The following is a 19,279-nucleotide window of genomic DNA, read 5'->3' as shown; positions in this document are numbered from 1 at the left end:
AACCATTCCAGGGCTTGGGTGCTGTAAGAGTGGGGTTGAGGTGTTCCAAAAAGGATCAGGGTGCTGCTGTAGTCCCTGACATCCTGGAATAATCCCTGGTGTTTCAAAGCTGCTGTTTCACAGATGGGATAGAAGCATTCCAAGAAATGATGGGAGAATCCCTGGTTTTCCCTTTCCCTGTCCAGTTCTCCAGTCAGGGAATATTGTGGCCTGGGAAACACAGGATCCTCTAGCCCAAATTTTCCAGCTGCTCTGCTCAAACAGAACCCTGTTCCCTGCCAAATTCCTCCCTGGAATGTGGGGTGTGGATGTGAGTCCCCTCAGGTGATGTCACCTCCTGCCCCTGCCAAACTGGGGGCATGTTGGGGCATTAAAGGAGGAGCTTTTTTGGGATTCTTTGGCCGTGTCTCCTCCCCACAGGGGGAGGAAGCACCAGGGCAGATTTATGGGATGATGCCGGGGTCAGGAATGTGGGGTGGGCAGGTTCCACACAGGAATCCCATCCGTTTGGGAGACACCCATTGGTGCTGTCATCATCCGGCTGGGGAAACTGAGGCACAGGGAAATGCTCTGGTGATGTCCCAGCGGAAATCCGGGGTGGTGACTCCTGCTCTGGGGCCTGGCCAGCTGCCACATCGCTGCCTGGATTGGATGGGATTGCCAAAGGCAAACTCCATATACTGTGTAAGCAAATCCCATAATCTGGATGGGCAAATCCCATATTCTGGGTGGGCAAACCCCATATTCTGTGTGGGCAAACCCCATATGCTGATGGGCAAACCCCATAATCTGGATGGGCAAACCCCATATGCTTTGTGGGCAAACCTCATATTCTGGATAGGCAAATCCCATATGCTGGATGGGCAAACGCCATATTCTGTGTGGCCAAACCCCATATTCTATATGGGCAAACCCCATATTCCATATGGGCAAACCCTATATGCTCTGTGGGCAAATCCCATATTCCATATGGGCAAACCCTATATGCTCTGTGGGCAAATCCCATATTCAATATGGGCAAACCCCATATTCTGTGGGGTGGTTCCCTGACCATGGTGGGGATAGGAAATAGGGGAATAAAGGGGTTTGTTGTTCCAGGATCCACGGGGAACAAGGGAGATACTGGGAACAGCGGGAGCTGTGGAGAATTGTGGAAAACCAGTGGGAATGGGGGAGCCATGGGGAGTTGCAAGGCCCTGACATAGATGCGCCCCGTATTTTATCAGGGGGTTCCCTGGCTGTGGTGGGAACGGGCAAAACGGAAATGGGGGAATGAGAGGAGTGTCACAATCCATGGGGAATATCGGGAGCCTGGGGAATTCGGGAAACCTTGGAAAAGGAGGAACTGGAGCTCACGGCCCCAGCGGGGCCTCGAACCCGCGGCCCATCCGTCATTCCCCTCCCCGCTCAGAACTACAACTCCCGGCGTGCCTCGGGGCCGGCGGAGCGTTAGGGCGCGGCCAATGGCAGCGCCGCGGGGCGGTGACGTCACCGCGGGTGACGTCAGGGGTCCAGAGAGAGGCTGGGGCAGAGGCGGCCGGAGCGGCTGAGGGAGCGCGAGCGGCGCGGGGGGGCCCTGTCGGCGACAGCGACGACAGCGGCGACAGCAGCAGCGGCGGCAGCGACAGCGGCGGCTCCCAGCGCCTCGCGGCCAGGCGTTACCCCGTTCCGCTCGGCGCCGGGCGGCCCCGGCCCGCGGCGGCGGCGGCGCTGACAGCCCGCCCGGAGCCCCGGGGGCGGCCGCGGCCACCATGTCGTCCCCCAGCCCGGGCAAGAGGCGGATGGACACCGACGTGGTCAAGCTGTATCCTTGCCGTGCCCCCCCCCCGGGCCCACGGGGGACCAGGATTGCCCTCCCCCCCCAGGGCCGGGCCTGCAGAGGGTGGGAGGGCGGGGGGCACCGGGGACCCCGCCGGGGTCGCCCCCCAGACCCCTCCGTTCGCAGCCCCGCGGCCGCTCCCGGAGCTGGGGTCGGATCTGCCCTCTCCCCCTCACCAGGGGAGGCCTGACCCCCCCTTCTGCCCTATTTTGGGGGGTTTATCCCCTCTGTGGCGTGAGAGGCGGTGCTGGGGGTGTCTCTGCCGACCCCTCTCGGCGGTGCCCCCCCAGTCTGGGTGCCCCGAACCCCCCTCGCCTGCCCTGGGGAGGGCCAGGAGGGGGAGAGCAGTTCCAGCAGCCACAGCCCAAAGAAAGGCTTTTGTGGGGGTTATTATTATTATTTATTCCCCCATCTCACCCCGCAGTTCATGAAGCTTCTGGTGCCGGCGTAGGGATTTGATTTTTTGGGGAGGACGGGGGGGGTCCCTCGGGGTCTGGCTCAGCAGACCCAGGGGTGGGTGAAGGGCATCAGGGCCCGAGCCCGTCTCCCAAGAGGTTTATGTAACCCTCCAGGTTTGGTTAGGCTTTATTACTTTTTATTTTTCCCCTCCTTCCTACATAGATCTGTTTATATTTTTCCTCCTTGTTTTTATTCCTGGCCCTTTACGGGGCGGTGAATCCCTTTTTTCTCTCTGTCTGGAGAGTGGGTGGCGTTGAAAAATACCATTGGGAATTCGGTTCTGGGATTGTTTTATTAATAGTTTTTGTTTACAAGGTGGCGGTGCGAGCCGGGAAAGGGTAGCAATGACACGAGTGGATGAAATGTTTCTCGGATTTGTCTCCCGAACGTGCCCGACCTCTCTCAGCAGGACTCGGGGCTGCTGGCTCTGCCCTGCTGCTCTCGAGGGGTCGAGAAACGGGTCTGATTTAGTTCCCAGAGGGAGATAAACAAACTTATCTGGATTTGGTGGTGTTTTTTTGGAAAGGGAGGGGGGAGGGAGGAGCAGCAGCGCTCCTGTTTGTGGCTTATCGAAGGAAACTTGTCTGACGTTCTCGCAGCGCCTTGCTCCCCACAAAGCTGCTCTCGGTGTATTTTTCGCCCTGTTTTGAAGCAAATAGGAAATGAGTCCTGATGGTGCTCGAATCGGAGCTATTTTTATCCGGGGGTTTAAAGTTACACACATGTCAGACTCCGCCAATTGCGATCGATGCTCGATCGCACCGGGAGGAGGGTCGGGAATTCCAGCTGTTGGGCCAGGGGGGAAAACCTTTCTTGGGGATACCCTGGAGAGAGGGGCCGAGGCCCGACCTGCTCGGCTGCTGCTTCCCTTTCCCCTCCCCCTCTCTTTCTTTTCCTTTTTTTTTTTTTTTTTTTTTTTTTTTCTTTCCCTTTTTGTTCGGTTCCTTGCCGGCTTCTCCAGCGATCGCAGCATTTTGGAGGACAAAGAGCAGGTTTTCCCTGCGAAGTGCCTTTGCTGTGTGTTTCTAGGAGCTGGGTAGGTAGAAAGCCCCGAATATCCGGGATTCCTCTCGGGGCCGGGCACTTTGTGCCCTGCTCTTTCTGCCCCCTGACAAAAGGAACCCCGATGGCTTTTCCAAAAGCAAAGCTCGTGTTGTCGGCTCTGCTCTCCTTGTTTTGCGAGGGGTGAGGGTTAGAGCAGTCGGTCTCCTGCGGACAACAAACTTAGGAAGTTGGATGTGTCAGATGACTCCTCAGCACTCCTCCCTCCCTCCCTCCCTCCCCGGCCTTTTTTGTTTGTCTGCCTGGCTCGCCTCGCTCGGGGTGAGCAGCTCGCTAGGCCCCGACAGCTTCCCTGGGGAATCTCCCCCTCTGGAAGCCGCTCTGGAATCAGCCTCTGCTTTGAGACACGGAGGGGCTCGCTGCTGGCCAGGGGAGGACTGAAGGAATGTGCTTGAGGGCATCTCCTCCTGGGGCTTTCAGGGTTTTGTTGCTGTGGAGAGGTTTTTTTTTAGTGCCCCTTTTTGCTGCCATTTTCATTACAGTTTCCCTTTTCATCCCCTTCATCCAGCGGAGAATAATAGTATGGATTTATGGCTACCTTTCCCAGTAGGGAGGGGGCACGGGCAGGGCGAACAACACTCCTGCCTTCTCCTGCTCTGACAGGTTTAGGAGCCGAGCGAGGCCTTTTCACGGCTCCTATTTTCAATCCTGCCACGTCCGTGTCCTTTTGTGGCTGCCTCTTTGTGAGGAGGGAAGGGGAGAGGTGCCTGCTCGCTCTCGGCGGGGCTCGGGGAGGGCAGAGCTCTGCGGGAATGTGCGCAGCTGATGTTCGACCATCCCCCGGGCCGGGGTGTGCTCCAACTGCCCGGCACTCATTGTCTCCCTGCAGGCCGGGTTTGTGCTGCTGGGGCTGGGAACAGAGAGCCAGAAAATCCCTCCTCTCCCTTTTAGGGGGCTCCAAAAGGGGTGACCGTGACCCTTCAGAGCGGGCTTTGCAGGAAGGCGCTGTGCTCCCCAAAACCTCCGAGCCTGCTCACCAGCGGCCTGCAAGTGCGGGATTCTCCCTCTGGGAAGCCCTGTGGCTCCAGGTCAGGCCTCTCTGTGTGTATCTCCCACCCCGGGGCAGCAGAGCGGGGGCTCCCCTTTGTGGTGCCCCCCGGTTTTGGGGCAGTGCCAGCCCCGGAGCGGCGCTCGCAGGGAAAAGGCCTCGAGCTCCGCAACTCCGCGGATTGGCTGCTCTGTTACTACCCGGAAACCGGGCCCGGGGCGGGGCGAGGCCGCCGCCGATCGGGGGTGCCCCTGCCCGCCTGTTTGCCCCAGGGGGGACCCACCCGCTCCCCGTGCCCCCAGAGCCCCGGGGTGTTTCCCCTTCCAGCCCCGGGGCTCATTGTCCCGCTGCGCCCGCAGCTTCCCCTTGGCCGGGAGTTTATTCAGTGCTGGTTTATTTTCCTCCTTTTGTGGAGAAACGCTGCTGGCCGCCTTGTAGTCCCCGAGCTCTATTTTTAAGCGTCAGAGCTGGAAGAGGGAAGTGTCGCCCTGTTTTGTGCCTGAAAGGAATTATAAATAGTGGCCAGCTTTGTGTGAGTCTCCCGGTGCTGCCCGGTTCGCAGGGCCGGGCTTTGGGAGCGTAACTCACGGAGCGTTGCACTCCCTGCTAATTTTAGGCTCGTCCTGAGTCAAGGAGAATAAAGGTCCAAAGCTCCTTAGTTTACCTGCAAAGCGTTTTGTAATCTCCAAACTCCCCCGGCCGTGTTTGCTGCGCGGAGGCAAAGGGTAGGACAGAGTTTACATTTGGGATAAATTCCCTTTTCTGCTCGTTATGGGCTTACACGGCGCTTCTCATCGCTCTTGAACACCTTCCAAGAGCGGCGTTGAGCAATCGCGGCCTCACGTGGCTTTGTTCTCTTTGGCCTGTCCCCAGGGAAGAGCGTGTGCACTGGAATGTCTTGTTTTGGTAGGGTTTGGTGGGGCTTTGTAGTTTTGCTGGGGTTTTGTTTGGGGTTTTTTTTTTTTTTTTTGTTTTGTTTTAAAGCACGGATATTTCTGGAAACTTTGAATGTAAATTTGCCAATGTCACGCCACAGCTTCTTTCTGCTCCACTTCTGGGGCTCTGTTTTAATGAGGTCTCCAGGGATGAGGGGAATGGTGTGGTGATGCTTCAGAATGCACAAAGACGTGGCAGCAGCCCCTTCCCAGAGGTGAGAGCCCCCCTTTCCCCAGAAATGCTGTCACAGGTGGTGCTTTATAAATCAAATCAGGTAAACGTGGCTTGGGAGGTGCTGCCTGTCTTTAGGAGAACACGAAATCCATAAATCTCTGCCCAAACCAAACCATCTGGAGGAAAATAAATAATCTTTGTTGCCTAAATGACAACTTCCAAGGGTATCATCTTGCTGCTTTTAGAGCAGAATTCAGAGTCTTTGCTGGATGTTGGTTTTTTTTTTACCAAAAAATTGGCTGGAGCTGGAAGTTCCCTCTCTCTTTGTTGCTTTGTAGCTGGAATGGGAAGGATTTGGGAACTTGCCTGAAAGCCAAGTGCACCTGTTTAACCATGGAGTTTAAACTGGGAAATGTGGATTTGCTTAGGGCTGCTTGGAGCAGAGTGCCTGTTGGAGCCTGACATCCCAACCCTGCTTAAAATCATAAAAAATAGGGGTAATTTTAATTTATTTCCCCATCTCATTCCCCAGACTCAGAGTTTTTGGAGTACTAAGGAGTCTGGCAGGATGATACTGCCCAGATTGCCAGTTCTGAGGTGGCATTAGGGCACTAAATGCTGATCAAACAAATTCTAGAGGCCTTTTCTTTAAAAACCCCAAAAGTGAAGGCAGGATTTCAGGCAAGCAAACATTCCCTGTGAAATGGTCTCCTGGCTCTCCCCGCCAGTGGGTGCAGGAGGTTGTGCCAGCTGCTTTTCCTGCCTTTCCTGGGGAAGCTGTGCCAGGATGTGTGGTGGGGGATTGTTTTGAGGTGTCACCATGAACGTTGTACAATCCTGTGAGCTTTTGGAAACATCTCCTGCAGTGACTCCCACGTGCTGGGCAGTTCTGGGCAGCAGGAGCTGATAATGGGAGCTGAGCTCCCAGAGTTTGGATCCAGCAGGAGATGCCCCTCAGTGAGGCCCTGCATTGTTTCATTTGCCAGGGGAAAATTACATTTAATCTGCACAGGGCTGTTCTGTCCTGCTTCTGCTCGTTGTTGTGCACTGGCATTAAATGATGATTGGGTTTTTATTTTTTTTAATGTTTTGGGGTTTTAAAATTAATTTCTCCTTCAAACTCACCCTTAATTCCTGTTCCTGGAGGAGCAGGCAGTCTGAGGGAGTAAATCCTGGAGTGGCTCCTTGGGCTTCCAGAGGCACCTTCCCTTCCCAACAGCCCGTGGAAGGGGGAAAACCAACAGGGGAAAAGTCTGTCAAGGCTTTCAATCTGGGAGTGAAACCTGGAATTAATAATAAATAAATGTCCCATAGAATAAGGAAACAAAGAGGGGAAAAGTCTGTCAAGGCTTGAAATTTAGGGGGGAAAAAGAAGAAAACAGAGAGGGGAAAAGTCTGTCAAGACTTGAAATTTAGGGGGGAAAAGAAAAAGAAGAAAAAGAGGGGAGAAGTCTATCAAGACTTGAAATTTAGGGGGAAAAGAACAAGAAAACAAAGAGGGGAAAAGTCTGTCAAGGCTTGAAATTTAGGAATGAAACCCAAGGAAACAAAGAGAGTAAAACTCTATCAAGACTTGAAGTTTAGGAGAAAACAAAGAGGGGAAAACTGTCAAGAGTTGAAACTTAGGGGCAGAAAAAGAAGAAAACAAAGAGGGGAAAAGTCTATCAAGGCTTGAAGTTTAGGAATAAAACGTGAGGAAACAAAGAGGGGGGGAAGTCTATAAAGAGTTGAAATTTAGGGGAAAACAAAGCGGAAAAGTCTATCAAGTGTTGAAACTTAGGGGCAAAAAAAGAAGAAAAAGAGGGGAGAAGTCTATCAAGACTTGAAATTTAGGGGAAAAAGAAGAAAACAAAGGGGAAAAGTCTGTCAAAACTTGAAATTTAGGGGAAAACAAAGAGGGGGAAAAGTCTCTCGAGAGTTGAAATTTAGGGGAAAAAAAGAAGAAAACAAAGAATGACAAAGTCTATCAGGGCTTTCAATTCCTGCTCAGCTGGCACACCTTGGGCAGCATCCCTGCCCTCTCTCTGGGGGAACCAAAAGCAAAGGAGGGCTTCAAAGGAAAGTTTGGATGGATTTTTTTTTCCTTTTTTCCTTGGATTTTTTTCTTCCTCAACTGAAAGTCCTAATAGACTTTTTCACTCTTTGTTTCCTTGGGTTTTATTCCTAAACTTCAAACCTTGATAGACTTTTTTCCTCTTTGTTTTCTTCTTTTTCCCCTAAATTTCAACTCTTAGTAGACTTTTCCCCCTCTTTATTTCCTCGGGTTTTGTTCCTAAACTTCAAGCCTTGATAGACTTTTTGTTTTCCCCTATATTTCAAGTCTTGATAGACTTTTCCCCTCTTTGTTTTCTTCTTTTTTCCCCCTAAATTTCAGCTCTTGATAGACTTTTCCCCTCTTTGTTTCCTTGGGTTTTATTCCTAAACTGCAAGTCCTGACAGACTTTTCCCCTCTTTGATTCTTTATTCCAGGAAACATTTATTTATTAATTATTCTAGGTTTCATTCCTAGATTGAAAGCCTTGACAGACTTTCCCCCTCTTTATTTTCTTATTTTTTTCCCCTAAATTTCAAGTCTTGGTAGGCTTTCCCCCATTTGTTTCCTTGTTTTTTTTTGTTTTTTTTTTTTTTTTTTTTTCCTAGATTGAAAGCCTTGATAGAATTTGTCACTCTTTGGGTTTTTTTTCCCCCTAAATTTCAAGCCTTGATAGACTTTTCCCCTCTTTGTTTCCTTATTCTAGGAAACATTTATTTATTATTTATTCCAGGTTTCACTCCCAGATTGAAAGCCTTGACAGACTTTTCCCCTCTTTGTTTGCTTCTTTTTTCTCCCTAAATTTCAAATCTTGATAGACTTTTCCCCCCTCTTTGTTTTCCCCTAAATTTCAAGCCTTGACAGACTTTCCCCCTCTTTGTTTCTTTATTCTAGGAAACATTTATTTATTATTTATTCCAGCTTTCACTCCTAGATTGAGAGCCTTGATAGACTTTCCCCCTCTTTGTTTCCTTATTCTATGAGACATTTATTTATTATTTATTCCAGGTTTCACTCCCAGATTGAGAGCCTTGACAGACTTTTCCCCTGTTGGTTTTCCATGGGGGCAGAGCACAGGAATGGGCTCTTGGGAAGGGAAGGGGCCTCTGGCAGCCCCCAGAGCTGGGGGCAGTGGCACCAAATGCTCTCAGCACCTGTTGGTGCTCGGTGCCCTTCTGAAGGGTGATTTAATTGGGATAAACTCATAACAGGGTGTTGGGAAGGAAGGAGAGAGCCCCCAGATAAAGTGGCAGGCTCCCACATGGAGCAGATTGCCAGCCAAACTCCTCCTGCCTTCCCTGCCTGCCCAAGTCAGAGGTGATCCCACACTGAGGCACGAGTGCCTGAGTTTTCCTGCTGTCCTGGGCTTTATTCCTGCAGCAAAAATGCTGAATAACATTATTTTCCTAAATGTGAGGTGTGAATTATAGATGTGGGTGTGAGTGTCAGAGCTCAGCCCTTCCCTGTGAGTCCCTGTGTGCAGTCACTGCCCTCCCTCAGTGCCTCCCTGTCCCTGGGGGGTTTGTCCTGGCATTTCTGGAGCCGTGGGCACACAGCCCTGCTCCCTGTTCCTCCTCAGCAGAGCAGAGCTCTGGTGACTGAGGGATCACCCAGCCTTGGCACCTGTGCTGTGCAGCCCCTGTGGGTCCCCCCAGAGCCTCTGGTCAGTGTTGGGGTCTCTGCTGGTCACAGTCACCCCAAGATGTGTCACAAAGTCTCTTTTCCCAGCCCGGTGCTTGAAGAGGGAGTCAGGGCTCTTCATTTCTCAGTCTCAAGGTTGTTCATTGTTTCTTATCTATGAAATTCTTTCTCCTGTCCTGCTGAGTTCCATCCAGCAGGACAGTTCCAGGCACTCTGCCTGCCCTGGGGTGGTGTTATCTTTCTATACTAAAAACAAGTGTACAGTATTTACCATAACTTCCCAATTCCTGTCACCCATGTCAGACAGTGAACTTCCACTCTAAACCAATCCCAAAGTGCCACCATCACAGCAGGAGATGGAGGCCAAGAAGAAGAAGGAGAAAGGGGCTGGACACACCCAGATCCCTCCATCTTGCCCCCTGAACCCCCATTCTAGAAACCCCAAAATCTCCTTTTCCACCCCATGATAAATTCACTATAATTCTACTTAACTGTCATGGCTTGCAGATCTTCACCTGAGGTTGGTAATTTGCTCCATGGGTCATATCCAAACCACAGGGGCATCGTGGGCTCTGTGCCAGGGTCTGTGAGCCCCTGGCAGGGTCTGGGCTGCCCAGGACAGCCAGAGGGATGTGCTGGGCTCCCACAGGTGAGCTCTGCATGGGATGGATCCCCCAGCACAGCCCAGGGACATGGGCTCACTTGGTTTTGTTGCTTTGCTTTTCCTGCTGCTTTCATTCCTTTTTGCACCTCCTCGGGGTGCTCAGAGCTGGCTGTGCCTCGGTGTGGGTGCCCCTGGGTGCTGGCAGTGCAGAGCAGGGCAGGATTCACTGCCCCATCACCAGGCAGTCTCATCCCAGGATGTCCCTCTGCTGTCCCCCTCATCTGTCACCGTGTTCACAGGGGTCTGAGGGTGAGGGAAGGGATCAGGATCTGACTCTCATGTTTCACAAGGCTGATTTATTATTTTGTGATATATATGATATTAAAATTACACTGAAAGAATAGAAGAAAGGATTTCATCAGAAGGCTGGCTAAGAATAGAAAAGGAATGGAATGATAACAAAGGTTTGTGTCTCGGACAGAGTCCAAGCCAGCTGACTGTGATTGGCCATTAATTGAAAACAACCCCGTGAGACCAATCCCAGATGCACCTGTTGCATTCCACAGCAGCAGACAATCATTGTTTGCATTTTGTTCCTGAGGCCTCTCAGCTTCTCAGGAGGAAAAATCCTAAGGAAAGGATTTTCCATAAAAGATGTCTGTGACACTCATCCCCTCCTCATCCTCACTCCCCATCTTTTCCCAGCTCCTCAGCCTCCCTAAAGATCTGCCTGAGCTTCAGGGTGGATTTAATCTCTTGGAAAACAGTGATTTGCTGCTTCTTGTGTATCCAGTAATGATAGGGTTGCTCCTGGATTCAGGGCTTGGACACTGCTTTATTTTGCAGTTTCCAAGAGCCATCCTCTAATCTTAAATCACTTCACTGATTCCCTGGAGCAGATTGATGCAGCCTTCCAGGAGAGGCCAAATCACTCCCAAATCACTTGGCAGGAGGTGCTGCAGAGCAGAGGAGGGGTGGATCATTTGTGGATCGTTTGTGGATCGTCTGTAAACTGAGCTGGTGCTCTGAACTTGAATCCCTTTGAATTGGGGATTGCAGAGCAGGGCTGGGCATCCTGCATGATCCATGATGCACATCCAGGAGGTGATGGAGGCTCCCAGATATTCCTGACTCAGCCTCAGCAAGGGCCAGAGCCATTTTGGATTGCTTTTGCTCAGGGTCAGATGCTGCTTTGCAGAAATTGGTGCCTTTCCCCGTGCCTGCTTCCCTTGGAATCACTACAAGAAAACAGCAGAAAATATTTTTGTATTAAGGATTGTACAAATAGAGTGGATAATTCTGAAAGGTTTTGCAATCTCTGGCTTTAATTGTTTGGGGGTTTTTGGTGTTATTTACTTGAAAATGTTTTGAATTTGTTGATGTTTTCAAAGTCTGCATTGATGACAGTTGCTGCCTTTTAGAGGAGCTTCACCCCGGAGGCTTTGTGTCATTCCCTGTGAGTGGCTGAGGTTAAAAGCTGCCAGTTGATTATTCAATAAATTTTGCATTATTTGCCAAGTTCCAGGGGGTTTTACCTGGCTGTGAGCAGTGGCAGGGGTGGAAGTGAGAGCTGTGCAGGTCCTGGCTGCTCTCTCAGTGTCATAGCCCAGTTTGTGGGCACTGCTGGGGGATCTTTCCCCAATCCTGGTTTGCGATGGGCTGTGGGTGGCAGGGAAGGACAGGGGGCAGGTGCTGGGATTGGGAGAGGAGGAGCCAGGAATGGCATGGGAAGGTGAGCCTGGGCATGTTAGCACCAGGGACAGACACTGGCTGGCTGTAAAATATGGGATTTTATATTTTAAATGAGGGTAGGATCAGCTCTTTACACAATTTACCAAGCATAACCCCCTGAAAAAGTAAAAACCAGTGTGTGACACTGAGCCTGAGTGTCCTGGATTAACCTCCACCGTGGCAGATTAATGGATGCAAAGTTGAAAAGATTGATAAATTATTAACTTAACCACGCTGGCAGTTTTATTTTTTTTTTTTTTTTTTGTGGGCTGTGAGCTTTGTTTAGTGCTGGTGCTGGCAGGCCCAGGCCTGCTCTGAGGCTGTGTCCGAGGAGACACCCGAGCTGTGCCCAGGAAAGCTGCATGGGAACACATCCCTGCCTCGTCTGAGCAGAGGCTGGAAGTGATTTTGCTCTTAAAGGAGTTTCTAAATCAAAATGCTGGTTTAAAACTGGGCTCGAAGCTCTTGGATCAGCAGCATGGCCATGGTTTAGGAGTTAAAGCTCCTCTGGGTTGTAGGGAATGGAGCTGCTCCTTTGAGCCCTGCTCAGTGGAGTGGGAGTGCTGTGAAGCCAGATCTCTCTTTAGTTTCAAAGGGCCACTTTAGCTTTCAGGTGCATTTGTCAGGGGAGTTTTTGGCTTTTAAAACATAAAACTGGGAGGTCTGCACTGAGAGGAACCTGGAGGAGCAGAACGTGGAATCGTGGGGTGTTTGTGTGGGGAGGACCTCAGATCATCCATTTCCCAGCCAGACCATGGGCAGGGACACCTCCACCATGCCAGGGTGCCCCACAGCCCGTCCAGCCCAGCCTGGGGCACTGCCAGGGCTGGGAGCCCCACACAGGGGCAGGGAGAACGTGAGCTGGACCTGGGGAGAAATGAAACCCAGGAGTTGCCTTTGGTTCCCGGCTGCTCCCAAAAAGCAAAACCCTTTTCTAATCCATCTTTGTTTAAATTCTCCTTTTATTTCCCCGATTTTCCTCCCTTTTTGGGAGTGTTGGGAGGATTTTCCCTGCTGCTGAATCAGGTGGAAGCTGCTCCATCAGGAGAACCCACCTCTCCCTCGCCCTGGCCTTTCTCCTGACGCCGGCTTTGTTTTTCTTGTGTCTGCTGCCATTAGTTGGGAGTCAGTGACCTTCCCCCCGAGCTGCCCAAGGCCAGGAGGGCTGGCCCTGCTCTCCCAGGCAGCCAGGCAGGTTTCAGAGCTCACAAAGCCAGGCTGCTTTGGTGCTGAGCTCATGCTGTGTGCAGGACGTGCCTGTGCCGTGGCTCAGCAGCGCTGGGATCCTGCCCAGGGCACCTCATCCCCCTGGGCTGCGTGCTGAGCTGTGGGAGCTCCCTGAGCACACAGCCAGCTCTGGGAGCCAGCAGGGTGAGGAGGCAGTCAGGGACTGATTTGTGCTAGTTTGGCAATGGCCTTGCTTGGGAATCATCAATTCCAGAGTCAGGGGGGCTGAAATGAAGGAAGAATCCTTCCAGGAGTGCAGCAGCTGTCCTGGGAATGTCAGATCTCTTCAGGGGCTGTGTTTGGATAAAAAGTTAGTCCGAGACTGATTTTTTGCTAGTTTTGGGAATCCTCAATTCCAAAATCTACAGGGCTGAAATAAAGGAACAATCCTTCCAGCAGTTATCCTGGGGATTTCAGATCTCTTCAGGGGCTGTGTTTGGATAAGACAGTCAGGAGCTGATTTTCACTAGTTTTGGGAATGGCCTTGCTTGGGAATCCTCAATTCCAGGGTCAGGGGGGCTGAAATAAAGGAATAATCCTTCCAGCAGTTATCTGGGAATGTCAGATCTGTGCAGGGGCTTTGTTTGGATAAGAAAACAGTCAGGGACTGATTTTTGCTAGTTTGGGGATGGCCTTGCTTGGGAATCCTCAATTCCAGGGTCAAGGGGGCAAAATAAAGGAAGAATCCTTCAGGAGTGCAGCAGCTACCTGGGAATGTCAGGTCTTTGCAGGGATTTTGTTTGGGTAAGAAGACATCAGCACTGATTTTTGCTAATTTTGGAAGTGGCCTTGCTTGGGAATCATCAATTCCAAAGTCTACAGGGCTGAAATAAAGGACCAATCCTTTTGGGAGTGCAGCAGTTATCTTGGAATGTCAGGTCTGTGCAGGGGCTTTGTTTGAATGAAAAGACACTCAGGAGCTGATTTTTGCTAGTTTTGGAAATGCCTTGCTTGGGAATCCTCAATTCCAAAGTCTACAGGGCTGAAATGAAGGACCAGTCCTTCTGGGAGTGCAGCAGTTATCCTGAGAATGTCACATCTCTGCAGGGGCTGTGTTTGGGTAAGGAGACAGTCAGGGACTGGTTTTTGCTAGTTTGGCAATGGCCTTGCTTGGGAATCATCAATTCCAGAGTCAGGGGGGCTGAAATGAAGGAAGAATCCTTCCAGGAGTGCAGCAGCTATCCTGGGAATGTCAGATCTCTTCAGGGGCTGTGTTTGGATAAAAAGTTAGTCAGAGACTGATTTTTTGCTAGTTTTGGGAATCCTCAATTCCAAAATCTACAGGGCTGAAATAAAGGAACAATCCTTCCAGCAGTTATCCTGGGGATTTCAGATCTCTTCAGGGGCTGTGTTTGGATAAGACAGTCAGGAGCTGATTTTCACTAGTTTTGGGAATGGCCTTGCTTGGGAATCCTCAATTCCAGGGTCAGGGGGGCTGAAATAAAGGAATAATCCTTCCAGCAGTTATCTGGGAATGTCAGATCTGTGCAGGGGCTTTGTTTGGATAAGAAAACAGTCAGGGACTGATTTTTGCTAGTTTGGGGATGGCCTTGCTTGGGAATCATCAATTCCAGGGTCAAGGGGGCAAAATAAAGGAAGAATCCTTCAGGAGTGCAGCAGCTACCTGGGAATGTCAGGTCTTTGCAGGGATTTTGTTTGGATAAGAAGACATCAGCACTGATTTTTGCTAATTTTGGAAGTGGCCTTGCTTGGGAATCATCAATTCCAAAGTCTACAGGGCTGAAATAAAGGACCAATCCTTTTGGGAGTGCAGCAGTTATCTTGGAATGTCAGGTCTGTGCAGGGGCTTTGTTTGAATGAAAAGACAGGAGCTGATTTTTGCTAGTTTTGGAAATGCCTTGCTTGGGAATCCTCAATTCCAAAGTCTACAGGGCTGAAATAAAGGACCAGTCCTTCCAGGAGTGTGGGAATGTCACATCTCTGCAGGGGCTTTGTTTGGATAAAAATCAGGGACTGATTTTCACTAGTTTTGGTTTGACCACAGCATCCAAAAAAACTCACTTCCTCTCAAACCAGGACAGGCTTGCTTGGGAATCCTCAATTCCAGGCTCAGGGGGGCTGAAATAAAAGAAGAATCCTTCCAGGAGTGCAGCAGCTATCCTGGGAATGTCAGGTCTTTGCAGGGATTTTGTTTGGATAAGAAGACATCAGGGGCTGATTTTTGCTAGTTTTGGAAATGCCTTGCTTGGGAATCCTCAATTCCAAAGTCTACAGGGCTGAAATAAAGGAAGAATCCTTCCAGGAGTGCAGCAGCTACCTGGGAATGTCACATCTCTGAGGTGACTCAGCGTGCTTACCCTGATGTATTCCTTGCTGCTCCCGAAGCCACCTCCTGCTTTTTGTTTATGTTTTTTTCCTTAGGAGGCTGTGTCGGTGTTGGATTGAGGGGAGCAGTGGCAATGGGGAAGCCGAGATCGGTGCTTTGTTTCACACCGGTGGTAATTTAATCCTCGCGGCTCAGGGCAGGAATCCGTGCCCGGCTGTTGGAGAAAGCTCAGATCCAGCAGGAGAATGTGCTGGGGAAGGGGCGCCGGGGCTGGATTGAGAAGTTGGGATGTCAGAAATCAGATCCCGCTAAGTCAGAGGCAGAGCCGCGTTCCTTGAAAGGGAAGGTATGTGAGGAGGTGTTAACTCGCCCTGCTGCCCCTGGAGCTGCTCCACGCTTTCTGCAGCTCCTCTGCCTCCTGGGAGGCTCCCGGCTCGGGGAGTTTAACACATTTTGTCAGGCTCGCAATGCCGAGAAAGCTGCAGGTTACTCAGAATCCACTGGTTTTTTTTTTACTCCATGGTTTGTTTGGTGTTGCCATGAAAAGGTAATTTTAATTCTCTTTTAAATGCTTGCCCAGCTTGGAGCAAAAATCTTTTAGATGCTTGCCTGATTTGGTGCAAAAATTGCCCAGAAAATCACCAACTTCTTTAAACTGGGCAGGAGGCAAAACCAGTGGGGAGAAAACCCAAAACCAGCAGTGACAGGGGTGGGAATGCCTCAGACCCCAGTTTGGCAGGACTGAGGAAATATTCTCACATAATTTTAGCAAATTCACAGTTAAACTGTGAGCCCTGCTTGAGTCACTGGTCAAGTAAAATCAAGAATAAAATGGAGGCTTGAGCCTTGCCAGATGAGACAAAAGATGGCCTAAAATGAGCTGGTGAGCAATAATGTGCCCCCAGTGGGCCCCATTTGGCATTTCAAGGTTTGCCACAACTTTGGTTTTGCTCTGAGATCGGGAAATTGGCTGGCCTGTATTTAAAGCATCTGCACATCCTGGTGCTAAACCCAATTTTACACACGTAGGGAGTAGATGGTGGAGGACAGGGGTGTGTTTGGGTCTCTGATGTGTCCCAGAGGGTCAGATCCTCCTCAGCTGCATCCCAACCATCCCTGCAGCTCCTCAGGTGTGATCCCAAACTGCCACAGCTTTTTCAATGTCATTTCTCTGGAAAAAATCAGAATTTTTCCTCTCTTCGGCAGCATTTATTGGAAAAGAGTGAGGGGTAAGCAAAGATTTGGCTGTTTCACCTGTTTAAATGTAGCAAGAAATGGGTTTGTGGGTTTGTGCAGGGATTCTCTTGTGGCAGAGTGCTGAGAGAGCCCTGGTGCCTCTTCCCAATGTGGCTTTGGGGATTTTTTTCCCATTAATTTTTCTTTGGAGTTGGTTGGATAAGTGGGAATTGTGTGTGAGGAGAGTTTGTGTTACAGCACAGCAAACCTGGTCTAGGCAAGCTGTGGGAATCAGATCATCTATTTAAGGTCCTTTCCACCCCAAAATCCCACATTAACTGCCTGCTCTGAGCCTGAACCAGCATCTCTGCCTTGGGAGAGGCAAATTTTAATCCTGTGCTGATAAAATGTTGAATTTGCTGGAGTTTTTTTCTTTTTGGACTTCAAATTTTTGCAGGCCTTTCCTTCCTGGTGTGGCTGTGCAGGATTCTGCAGCCTCAGGAGATGCAGTAGTGGGGTTTTCTAAAGAGTTTTGAGATGCATTAATGGGTTTTTTTTTAAAGAGTTTTAGATGCATTAATGGGTTTTTTTAAAGAGTTTTAGATGCATTAGTGGGGCTTTAAAAAGAGTTTTGGAGGTTTTTTTCAGCTCAGTAACCACTGAGTCCTTTAATTGCCCTCTGTGGCTCTTGGTGGCTTGCAGAGTCCCAGGTTTCTCTGGTGCCACCCGAAGTTCAGTGTCATGAAGGCATTTCAGGATATTCTGTGGTACTGTGTGAGTTTCTCTTGCCAGTTTTCTCCAGCCTTGGAAAGCTCCAGAGGTGAAACCTGGGATGGGTGAGCTCCACAATCCTCTGCAGATTCTGTTTTATTTCCAGGGGCAGCTGGGATTGTGCTGCTGGGCATCCCAGGCAAAGCTGTGATGCTGAAAGCTTTGATATTCTTTTCCAAGGTGCTTCAAACAGCAAAAAAAAAAAAAAAAAAAAACCTGAAAGGGGAACTTTCCCCTAATCCTGTCAGGATACAGGATGGATCAGGAGCAGGAACCACTTGGCTCAAGCAGATCCTCGGGGTGCAGGTGTGAGATATTGCCCACATTTCCCATTTTGGGGCTCCTGGAGGCACCAGGAGGCAGATCTTTGGTGCAGGTGTGAGATATTGCCCACATTTCCCATTTTGGGGCTCCTGGAGACAGCAGGACTTTGGGTGCAGGTGTGAGATATTGCCCACATTTCCCATTTTGGGGCTCCTGGAGTCCCCAGCAGGCAGCAGGACTTTGAATGGTGTGAGATATTGCCCACATTTCCCATTTTGGGGCTCCTGAATTCCCTCAGAAGGCAGCAGGACTTTGAATGGTGTGAGATATTGCCCACATTTCCCATTTTGGGGCTCCTGAATTCCCTCAGAAGGCAGCAGGACTTTGAGTGGTGTGAGATATTGCCCACATTTCCCGTTTTGGGGCTCCTGGAGGCAGCAGGACGTTGCCACGTGCCCATCCCTGTCTCAGGACGTGGCTGGAGCTGCCACAGGCGTCACAGAAACCCACATCAGCTGCTTTTCAGGTCATTACCACACCGGGCTAAATTTAGCCTGTGAGCCACAGGAGGGAGGGTTTGGATCCCAGTTCCTGCCCCATCCCTGGTTCTGGGCTGGAATCCCTGGGGTTTTAATCCCATGGGCAGGGACAGCCTGAGCTTGGCTTGGGAAGCTCCTGGAGGAGGAATTGGAGGTGGAATTGCAGGGAAAGGTAACAGGACATGGAAATTCTGTGTGGATAAGGGTTGAGTCCCATCCAGGGTGGCCAAGAGGAGAATCCTGGCCCATTTCTGTGCATGGAGCAGCTCCACATCCCAAAACCTGTGACTGGCTGAACTCTGCTTGCTGCTGGAGATTTGTGTAGGTTTAGGGTGGGAAAGGGAGAAAACCACTTCTCTCATTACCCTGTACATTTATCTCAAGGAAAGAATGTTCCCACTTTATTTTTTTATTTTTTCTCCAAGCCCCACATCTCTGCTAAAATTGTCACATGGCAGAGATGAGTAAAGGGGAGGAAAATAAGTCACTGTGGCAGCAAAGGGAAAATTGTGGGAGCTGTGTGTGCTGCTTCAGGAATTCCAAGCTGTCTTTATTTGAACTTCCTTGGTTGTTGCAGCATCCTGGTTCTCTGCTGCACCAGCACGCTGCTTAATTGGGATTTTTTTTTTATTTGTGGATTAGTAATATTGTCCTCCAAATGGCTTCAAGTGTGTCAAGGCTGCTTCATTCTGATTTCTGTGACAAATTGTGCCTTTGAAAGGCTGCCTGCCTCTGCCGGGGGTCACCTGCAGTTCTGAGCATCTGGCAGAGGTCGGCTCCAGGCTTTTTGTGCTGGGCTGGGGAAAACTCGGCGGGTTTTTATCAGCTCCTCTCTGAAGGAGGAGACACTTCAGACTCGGTGACAAAATCCCACTTTTCAGGCAGCTGCACCTGCTAACGACTGAGCTGTTAATTAGTTTTTAGTGCAGTTGCAGCGGTGTTCCTTTGTCTCTGCTATAGTGGTGATTCAAAGGGAGGATGTCAAGGAATCTTCTGTTTCAGCTGAATTTAACTAATTACGAGGAAGCTCTGCCCTCGCTCCAAGCACAGCCTGAAAGCTGGGGATTGCAGTGTCCTGCCCGTGTGGGGTGTGTTCCAGGCCTGACCCCAAAGCTCAGCTCCCATTTTAAACTCACTGCTGGCATTTTTCCTTTTTGATCCCCACAGCAAAGCCCAGGTGTTGTTGCTGCTGTGGGGAAAGCTCCAGGTGAGTTTTTGTCGTGCAGCTCTGTGAAATGGGAGGATATAAATGTAGGGATGGCTGATTGGTGACACTCCTGGGCCTGGCTTGGGAGGGAGCTGGGATAATTCAGCTGAGCAGCTGTGCCAGAGCAGGGTCTGGATCGGGGTGAGGATGAGCTGCTCCTGATCCCAGCAGATGCAATCCCACCCCTGTGTCCTGCTCTCCCTCTCCAGGTGGGTTTGGTGCCTCTGGGTGGGAGATTTAATTCCCAGAGCTTCCAGCAGTGACAGCACCTTCCCGACTCCCCCAGGGAAACCTCCCAATCTTTCTCAGCCCTCCCACTCACATCTTGGAGGTTGTTTTGGAGGAATCTTGGCCACTGTGAC

At 50.5% G+C, this 19,279-nt stretch overlaps 1 protein-coding gene across 1 annotated transcript in view; it reads left to right on the top strand.

Moving 5' to 3' along the window:
- The first annotated feature begins 1,713 nt into the window (after nt 1–1,713).
- The window catches only part of UBE2H (ubiquitin conjugating enzyme E2 H), a 49,432-nt gene continuing 31,866 nt past the window's right edge, over nt 1,714–19,279 (top strand). Inside the window, exon 1 of the mRNA XM_063153615.1 lies at nt 1,714–1,804. Coding sequence (XP_063009685.1) covers nt 1,752–1,804 — 53 coding nt within the window. The 5' untranslated portion in view covers nt 1,714–1,751. The remainder of the gene's footprint in view (nt 1,805–19,279) is intronic.

The sequence above is a fragment of the Melospiza melodia genome, chromosome 4 (assembly GCF_035770615.1).
Source record: "Melospiza melodia melodia isolate bMelMel2 chromosome 4, bMelMel2.pri, whole genome shotgun sequence".
Taxonomy (NCBI): domain Eukaryota; kingdom Metazoa; phylum Chordata; class Aves; order Passeriformes; family Passerellidae; genus Melospiza; species Melospiza melodia.
The sequence above is the reverse complement of the archived record's forward strand: the minus strand, read 5'-3'. Positions and strand labels throughout refer to the sequence as shown.